Source organism: Cryptomeria japonica, chromosome 3 (genome assembly GCF_030272615.1).
Source record: "Cryptomeria japonica chromosome 3, Sugi_1.0, whole genome shotgun sequence".
Lineage (NCBI taxonomy): Eukaryota > Viridiplantae > Streptophyta > Pinopsida > Cupressales > Cupressaceae > Cryptomeria > Cryptomeria japonica.
The window spans coordinates 200,140,006-200,149,583 of record NC_081407.1 but is presented as its reverse complement, the minus strand read 5'-3'; the positions used below and the strand labels follow the sequence as shown (position 1 = coordinate 200,149,583).

The 9,578-nt window shown below is 33.0% G+C and overlaps 1 protein-coding gene across 1 annotated transcript; it reads right to left on the bottom strand.

Annotated features, from left to right (window-relative positions):
- Positions 1 to 3,761: 3,761 nt before the first annotated feature.
- LOC131034261 (wax ester synthase/diacylglycerol acyltransferase 5) lies at positions 3,762 to 6,946 on the bottom strand. The gene is made up of 6 exons (XM_057965694.2): positions 6,573 to 6,946; positions 5,631 to 6,191; positions 5,419 to 5,488; positions 4,911 to 5,014; positions 4,618 to 4,815; positions 3,762 to 4,366 (listed from the first exon to the last, which is right to left on the bottom strand). The coding sequence occupies exons 1-6, from the start codon at positions 6,891 to 6,893 to the stop codon at positions 4,157 to 4,159; spliced, it is 1,464 nt and encodes a 487-aa protein (XP_057821677.2). The 5' UTR covers positions 6,894 to 6,946; the 3' UTR covers positions 3,762 to 4,156.
- Positions 6,947 to 9,578: the final 2,632 nt, after the last annotated feature.

Here is a 9,578-nt window from a genome sequence, read left to right as displayed (position 1 = left end):
CAAACAAAACGTATAGATAAATAATAAAGCATGCTAATGAGTCGGCCCAAAAATATCCTCCAATGCAAAATACACAATTCAGATCTACACAAGTCATGGTGAGACCCATATCAATATCTATGCTCAACCTTCAATTCATATTCAAGCTAAAAGAGCGTGATCTCCAAATAAGATATACTACCTAAATCAACAAAAGACCAAAACAAGTGACAACACATAATACAAAGTAATGTAGCTTCACTTGCCAATCAAACTAGCAGTATAAAACTGAATTGGAACACTACACAAACCAAATGAATGTGTCCTCGAAGTTGCAAGACTTGAATCCACATATCAAAGAAGTGCTAAGCATTCTTTGGATCAGTTTTGACAGATAATCTTATTGTTAGAAAGAACAACAACAACAACCAACCAACTCTACCATATGAACAATAGAGGACTTGAAAACCTAATAGTGGGTGAAACCACATTAATGGTTCCCACTTTTAGCCATGAAGGAAATTTGTGGGTGTGGAAAAAATGGTTTGTCGTCAACTTCATACGAACTAAGACTGTTTTCTCGAACTACCCCTACGGGTTCGAGCGAACCTACTGATGGGGGATGGTTTGAGTTAGCCCTATTTTAAAAATGGGTTTTCTTGAACCCCAAAAAATATTTATTTTTAGGGGGTTCACTCGAACCCCCCCTTCGTGCCAACCCCTGATGGTCTTTTTTTTTAACCAGCTATATAAACTGAAAAATGACAATTGAACTGTCATTTTCAACTTGGCATCTGGGCTCCATTGAGGCGGTTAGAGAGAACCCTACATGGAGATTTCATGAGCGAGTCTCGTCAACACTAGTCGACACTCCTCAACAGTCGTCATTTGACTTACATTGTTCCAGGTGCACAAAATTACCTTTTTTTTGTTTAATACTTTTATTTTTTATTAAATTCATTTTCAAAAAGTAAATAAAATAGTTTTCGTTTGTTAATTTGTTTTTTTAATTAAATAATTATATATTTATTATTTTTCTCAACATTTTAGAAAAACGTTAGGAAAAACTTAGAAAACTTAGATTCTAAATTAAAACTTAGATTCTAAATTAAAACTTAGATAATAAATTAAAACGTTAGAAAAATTAAATAATAAATTAAAACGCTAGAAAAATTAAATAATAAATTATAACTTAGAAAAACATTAGAAAACTTAAAAAATAAAATAAAACATTAGAAAAATTAGAACCTCTATGACCCCTTTTAACGTCCTAGTACATAACATGACCACTTAGGATACCGTATGACCCCTAGCGACACCATATGACCCCTTAGGACAATATATGAACCATTAGGACCATATGATGTCCTAAGGGGTTATATGGTATTCTAACACCACGTGTGACCCATTAGGACCCCATATGACCCCTAACGACATCGTATTCAACCCCTTAGGATACTATATGAACCATTAAGACCATATGATGTCCTAATGGTTCATATAGTGTCCTAAGGGGTCATACAGTGTTCTAACACCACGTGTTACTCCTTAGGACCCCATATGACCCCTAATGACACCATATGACCTCTTAGGACACTATATGAACCATTAGAACCATACGATGTCCTAATGGTTCATATGGTGTCCAAAGGGGTCATACGGTGTTCTAACACCATGTATGACCCCTTAGGACCCCATATGACCCCTAACAACACCATTTGAGCCCTTAGGACACTATATGAACCATTAAGACCATATGATGTCTTAATGGTTCGTATGGTGTCCTAAGGGGTCATACGGTGTTGTAACACCATGTGTGACCCCTTAGGACCTCATATGACCTCTAACGAAACCTTATTCAACCCCTTAGGATACCATATGAACCATTAGGACCATATGATGTCCTAATGGATCGTATGATGTCTTAAGGGGTCATACAATGTTCTAACACCATGTGTGACCCCTTAGGGACCCATATGACCCCAAATGACACCGTATTCAACCCCTTTGGACACCATATGAATCATTAGGACCATATGATGTCCTAATGGTTCATATGGTGTATTTTTTAAGAGTAGTGTAAAAAGATAGTATACATCTTTAGTGTGATCAATTTTCTTACCAATATTTTTTATTATATTTTATGATCTATTATTAAGATAAGTATAATAGAAAAGAAACATTAATCATGTTCCATGATCTATCATTAAGATAAGTTCAATGTTTATAAATTCTACATGGATAAAAACATGTTCAGTGTTATAGACAATTATTTAACTAAAAGAACACAATCATTGAAAAAGCATAAATTACTCAGTTGAGCAACAACAAAAATTAAAGATAACAATAGGATGAGAGCCACAGTGGCCAAGTATTTAAGAGATCCTATAACTTCCATGGTTTGATCTTTTGAATCGAAAGATCAAAAAATGACTTTGTAGGTACATGAATTTTGGGGTCGCCTCATAGTGGGACCATACAAAGCCATGAGGTATGAGGATTCGTCTGCTTCACGAAAAGCATCCATCAAAATGTTAACACAAATCCAATTGTCCTCCTTCTGAATTGACAGATTAAAAATGTAACAGCATAAAAAGTGAGAAAAAGTGCAACAGAATAATAATAATAAAATCGAATGTTAGGTGTGGTTATTATACAATAAAATTTTGAATTTATAGAAAATGGTAATTATTAAAAATGCATAAATGACAACAATGTTTTTACATGCTTTTATAAGACTGCATTTAATACTATGGATGAATTATCTATGGCTAATATACAACCTATGTCAAAGTCTTGTAGTTTGTTAATCAAACTAAAAGTAGACTCAAGGGGATTTTGGAAGACATCATTGTCAAACTAAATATTTGAGAGTATCTTATGGATTTATTCTTCAAGAAAACAAAAAGAGGATTTGGATACTTAATCACATTAGGCCATCATTTGTTAGCTACAATAATATGTCTTACGTGTTGTTGACTATGTAGCATGACTATCTTTAATGGGATTAGGCTAATAGAACTATCTTCCATGTAATACAATAATAAATTATAGATAGGTTACGTTTCAAACTTGGATGAGAAGGATGCCTCCACATTGACCATGGTCATAATAGCCAAACATTTGGAAGAATATTAAGGATAGGAAAGAGAGGAATTCCATGTAATACAATAATAAATTATAGATAGGTTATGTTTCAAACTTAGATGAGAAGGATGCCTCCACATTGACCATGGTCATAATAGCTAAACATTTGGAAGAATATTAAGGAGAGGAAAGAGAGGATGAATTTCCTTTCTTGATTTAAGTACAATAGGATGTCTAAAGATGACTCCAAATAGTCCCAAGAGAGACTCCAAAAGTTTTTAACTACTTATTTGGAGAGACAATTTTTCTTTAATTAAGATATTAACACATGAGTACTCTACATCAACTCCTCCCTCATTCTGCTCTTTTACACAGATTAATTTGTCCTAAAAGTATTCTCTTTATGTTTCATATTGATTAAAAACAAGTCATTATGCATCCAGACAAATAATTATCCATTAAGAATTGGCTTTATATGGAGAGGAGGCAGACAAATAATTATCCATTAAGAATTGGCTTTATATGAAGAGGAGGCACAACTGACAAAATTGTTGTAAAACGACACACAAGCCTTTACTTGGGAATTTAATGATATGAAAACATTTCATAGAGGTATCTATATAGATCAAGTGGATTAGAAGAATATTAATAACATTCGATAATTATTTATTATGATAATTGTAGTACTATTGTAATGACCAAAGATCCTTTATTTCATGTTAGAACCAAACATATAGAGTTCTAATATCATTTCATTTGTGATTTGGTTCAAGATAAGATGAGCAAGTGGAATTGTAGTTTTGTTCCTGATGAATTGCTGATAACCTCACCAAAACTCCTCCTTGCAACACTAGAGATTTATATAGGTATCGCAAATGGAAAAAACAGAGGTAAGTGAACATTCAAGATGAATGCACTGAAGTTCCATGTGCGGCTTGTTTCATGAGTTGGAGAGCGTCGGCGCAATCCTGACAAAGCTGAAGCGGATCAGGAACTACGTCTTCCGAGACTAATGCAACCAGCTTCCCTTTTCCACCATAGCTTATGAAATGTATCACTATCGAGTGCAGAAAGATGGGAACAATCTCCTTTAAGTGTCGTGTATAATTCCTCCAACACTTTCTAAATTAAAAAAATTGTAACATAGAATAAGAACACTGACACAATTGTTAACGTGGGCCGTAGGAATAATGTGAGCAACTGGGTTATCCCCGTATTGAATCTCTTCCACTGGCCCCATTACATTGGAGAAGCCCAATGTAAGTATTGTGGTAAATTTCTTGGATAAATATGCCGCCAACTGACATTCAAACCAAATTGGAAAAAGAAAAAAAACCCATTTTAGAAATTACAATCAATTCGAATCTTATCCATTTTAAGAAACAGATATCAACTAGTATCATTCCAAATCCTCTTCTATACAATTGTGTTTTTCTGAAAGTAATTATTGGCAGCTACTCGCACTAGCATTTGTGGGTGTTCAATAAATTGCATTTAAAAAACTTATCTGCATGATCTGACTCCATAGAAAGGTTGTCTAGCTATATTTACCTTAGTTGGCATGTATTTGCTTATGGCGTATGAGGCAGAGGCCTCGAAAGATAACTTCTTCTTCCTTGACATCATTGTTGTATCACGACAGTATTGAAGGGGATCTCCATAGTGAGACATCGGAAAAGGAAACATCCAGAAACCTAGTTTGTTACCCCACATAGCTTTCGATGGCCTTTTCATGTTCCTATCCAGATCCTGCCCATATTAAATGCTCGCCTTTAAATGACAACTGCTTGGAGGGAATGGAGAATTCCAAATAATACTGAAAGAAGATTATCGTTGGCACTTACCTTAAGTATGGGAAACTGCCTCATATTTACTGCCACCATTGCTCGCAGTCTTGAATTCTTATGTGTTGTCGCTCTTTGTGGGACCGAGATATTTTTAACTTGATCTCCAAGAGAAGAAAAGGACAGAGTTAGTGTGAGTTTGTGGAGAATATAAATATATTTTTTAAGAGTAGTTTAAAAGTTAGTAGTATATATTTTTGTGTGATCAATTTTTTTATCAATATTCGTGATCATGTTCTATGATCTATCATTAAGATAAATTTAATAGAAAAGAGAAAAATGATATTTTTATTTTCTACTTAATCCATTCTCATTCTCTTATGATAAATCATGAAACATGGTTCCAAAACATGATAAAAATATTGATCACACAATCGAATCCAATCATCAAGTTAATTTATGATATTTTCATGTATCTGAGAGATGTCCAATTTTAACATAAACATTTCCAAACTAATATCTCTGACATCTTTCAAAGATATCTATACTAGTTCATTATTATGCGTACCATTTTGTTGTCTGCTCATATAGCGGACGAGTCCAGCAGAGAGCGCTCCCATAATGACATCATTCAATGTCTGCCATCAACTTTAATAGTTAGAAATGTGCAAAACTGAATCTTTCTGCTACAAGATGATCGTATATCATTGAATTGGACCACTCACAAACCCAACGTGATCACCATCGATTCGACTTAAAAGGTTAGAAAGATTGACTTACCCCATTCACTGCTTTTTTAACAAAGCAGATATCATCCATGCCGAGAGTCACGTAAGCCAGACGCTTTGAACAAACATCAGCTCTCCTTCCTCCTATCAATAAATTCCTATCATGTTTCCATAGCAGAGTGATCCCAACCTCGTGCAGAAAAACGAATGTAAGCCAAAGCCTGACAAGCACATTGTACACAATTTGCAGAAAACCTTTGGGTCTTTGGTCAGCGGTTGTACGTTGTGGAATGGTGGGTGGGGCTTGAGAATTATTGTTGGCTTTGCTTGTGGAATTGAGAATTAGGGATACCATAGAGATACAATCTCCAAGTGAATGATGGATTCTGAACACAAGGCTGGCTGCTGCATCCTCGGATGGAACATTCAATACATGAACTTCCCAAAGAGGCTTGCATGGATTGAGAGGAGGAGCAGTCACCAAAGAGCTTGTATATTCATTCACAAGGTAGGGATTTTCTGCAATTGAGGGGCTTAGGCTAGGAACAATCACATGTTCCTCTATCACCACCTCTCTTAAACACCACTTCAGATTGTTGTGCTTGTCCTTTACCTGCAATCGTTTCAAAATAGTAATGTAACACAAATTTCAACCAACAAAATGGAGAATGATTGAGACATTGAGAAATGGAGAACAATCCCTATTCTATAAAGTAACAGCCTATACACAACAGACACACATCTTAATTTGTTTGGAAGTCTTTTAAGGCAATATTAATTTGTTACATAGATCAATATTTAGAATCATATTTAATGATTTATACTGAATGTGATCTTAAAAATATAAATTTGTTAACAACAGCCACTTTATCATCTATAAATAAGATTATAGCCATTCTAATAAGTTTATCTAAAAACAGCTATGTCACTGATACACAAATATATGCATGCGTTGTAAATAAAAGAACAAAGGGAATAGGAAGAGAATAGCAACCACAATGCTAGAGAATCTTTGGTGCTCTCCCAGATTATTTTGCAGTGAAATTTTCAAGGAATTGATGTCGATTTCTTTTTTGAATCCCACAATTGTTAAGATGTAACTATCTACCAATGTATTAGAGGCGATGCATGCCGCTGGACTCAAGGGTTCTTCATGCTTGGAAATATTAACCATGTGATTTACATCATCTGCTTTCCTCACTACGATCTCGCTAAGCTGTATATTGGCCTCTTCCAAACCATCACCATCGTCACGAGTATTTTCCGGACAAGCAAGTTTGCTTTCTACCAGTGAAATACTGTTGGCTGTCTTCATGTTTCCTGCAGGATGCTTAGATTCTTAAATGCTTCTTTAGGTAAGGGAGAGGAGAGGATACAATAGTTCAGTATGTTTTAACAGTAGTGTTTGTTGATTTAATGCAGAAGATTTTTAATATTATACCGGTTGTAGTTGTCACATTAAAGTTATTAGTGCTGAGAGTCTGTACTCATAATTGAATGAAAAATGCATTTCATAAATAGAAATGCAACAAATCATGTGATGTCAGATTAATACACCAATAAAATATTGTTGGAATGTGAAGTCCAAATTGGACTCTTAGCTAGGAGTGGTTGAGTCATTATGGCTATCTTAGCTAGCAGTGGTTGCGTCATCATGGATTGTCCACTAGTGTGCTGCTAGATGCTCACCGTTAGGTGACACGCTGAAGGCGACCTGCCGGTAGGTGCAAATTTTTTTGAGACTCACCATAAATAGAAATTTTTGTTAATAAACTTTCTATAAATAGTAATTTCGAAATGTGTTTTACATGCAATTGTGCGATTCATACTTACTCTATTTAGTAAGTTGTATTCAAGTAGGACTCTGCAACTCGATTGTTTTAGGCTGCTCGAAGTCATGTTTTGATAGATAGTTTTGAGATTGTTGTAACTCTGTAATTCCTAAGGATCAATACGAAAGACAAAATTTGCCTGTGGTTTTTTACATGTATATTTTTACCAAGTTTTCCACGTAAATATGTGTGTTATGTGCTATTGTTCTTCTTCGCAAATTTTTTGCACTTGTTATTTTTCCTCAAAAATATCACATGGAGCACAACTATCAATCTGACTTTTTTTAGATCATTTTAAACAGTTCAACAAAACGCATGCTAATGTGACATCATATTTGATGATATCGTACTTAACCTTTAAAATAAGAAAGAAGTCTACCAAATTTGTGACAAAATGAAAATGATTTGCAAACGGAAACAAAATTAAGATGTTCAACTATTAAATCCTCTCCCTTATATAAATAAAAACCAACATCAATTTTCAAAAATAAAAATAAAAATAAAAATAAAATGACAAGAATATTAGTCTCTCACATACACATGAAATTAGTGTACATCTAAGGATACGTAAGATTGTGAACATCTCAAGTTCTCTTGAAGATGTACGGCCTAACATAATTTCATACTAATGTTTATTAAATTTTTTAAAAAATAATAATTTCTTTTCTAATAAGTGGCTGGCCATGCTTCAAAATATTAGCCAAATTCGTATTTCATGTTGGAGTTTTGTTCATGAGGGGTATGCTCTCCATGGGTGTTTTCACTTTATTTAGATCTCCTTAATCAAGCCTATAGTTTTCGACCTAATCACTATTCTTTATAATCTGAAGGAGAAAATGCAAAGTGAGGAACTTATAATTTTTTTTTCCACTAATAGAACTTTCTAATAATATTTGATCTTAATGTTATTATATAAATATATTTTAGATAATAGTATTGCATTCATTAAGTCTAATTAATCAATTGTTTTGCACCAATCAAAAGTGATTATTATTTTTATTTTCAAAATAAACTTGATTTTTATAAAGTTGAGATTTATATTTTGAAACTTAATATACTATAGAAATACTTTATCTACACCATGATTGATTTAAAACATTTGATGTTATAGAAACAAAATTTTAAAAAGATAGATTTTTAGATTTATTTATATTTAAAAAAGAAATGTCTTTTTTAAAGTTTTTTTTTCATTTTTTATTTATATTATTATAAATAAAGTAATTTTTCTATTTTATATGATATTGATTCATATTATTTAAATTAAGTTAAATAAAAAATTGAATTATTTCATTACAAGCATTACACAACAAATATTTCTATTAAAAAAAAAATTCGATTATTGTATGTATTCTTTATAATTATAAATTTGTATAATTTTTTTGACATCATTCTATTTGTTAATATTTTTATTTGAATCATAATTTTAATACATAACAAATTAATTAAATAACGTTTAATCATAAATTTAAATATTTTTCATTTACTCATTGTAAAAATGCATATTTTCATTCTAATATTTATATTATATGATTTTATAATTATTAATAGTTATTTTATTAAGATCAGTTATAATTAATATTACACAAATGTAAGTTATTTTATTAATTTCGAATGGAATTATGAGCTCCTAATTTTCTTATACTCCTAGGGCATGTACAATGTTTTAGCAAAGAAACGATGTATTTTTCTATTGGAGACAACCCTCATGTTGGGTGGATCCATTATGTAATTCTCTTAGGTGGTTAGGGATGTCTTTTGACTCAGCTTCAATGGCAAGGACTGGGATGGTCGGCAGAGGGTTTGAAAGTCATGAGTTTGGTTCAAACTTTGCAATCAATGGTGGTGTCATAAATATTGGAACAATAAATGAACGATGCAATCAGTAGATAGATAGAGGACAATGTAGCTTGAAGGGGATGGTTGGATTGGGGATATCAACAGAGATGGGCCTACTCTTGAGAGGCCTTTGGTTTGTTTAAAAGAATATTTTTGAAAGGAAGTAATGGAAAATGAGAAGTACTTTTCCTCTTTGGGATTGACTAAGAGGTTTAAAGGTTTTCAATCGAGCCTAGGAGAGATTAACAAATGGATTACATAATTTTGGAGCCCCATTTTGGAGGGGATGTTCAGATTTACCCTAGAGCTCGAGGGTTTTTTGTGGTTGTCTT

What these genes read in the sequence shown, in the direction of transcription:
- LOC131034261 (XM_057965694.2), bottom strand. Translation starts at nt 6,893, where the DNA reads ATGAAGACAGCCAACAGTATTTCACTGGTAGAAAGCAAACTTGCTTGT. An exon ending in TATGAGCAGACAACAAAATG is followed by an intron (nt 5,015 to 5,418) that starts GTACGCATAATA and finishes CTTCTCTTGGAG; the next exon opens with ATCAAGTTAAAAATATCTCG. An exon ending in GGCAGTTTCCCATACTTAAG is followed by an intron (nt 4,816 to 4,910) that starts GTAAGTGCCAAC and finishes TAATATGGGCAG; the next exon opens with GATCTGGATAGGAACATGAA.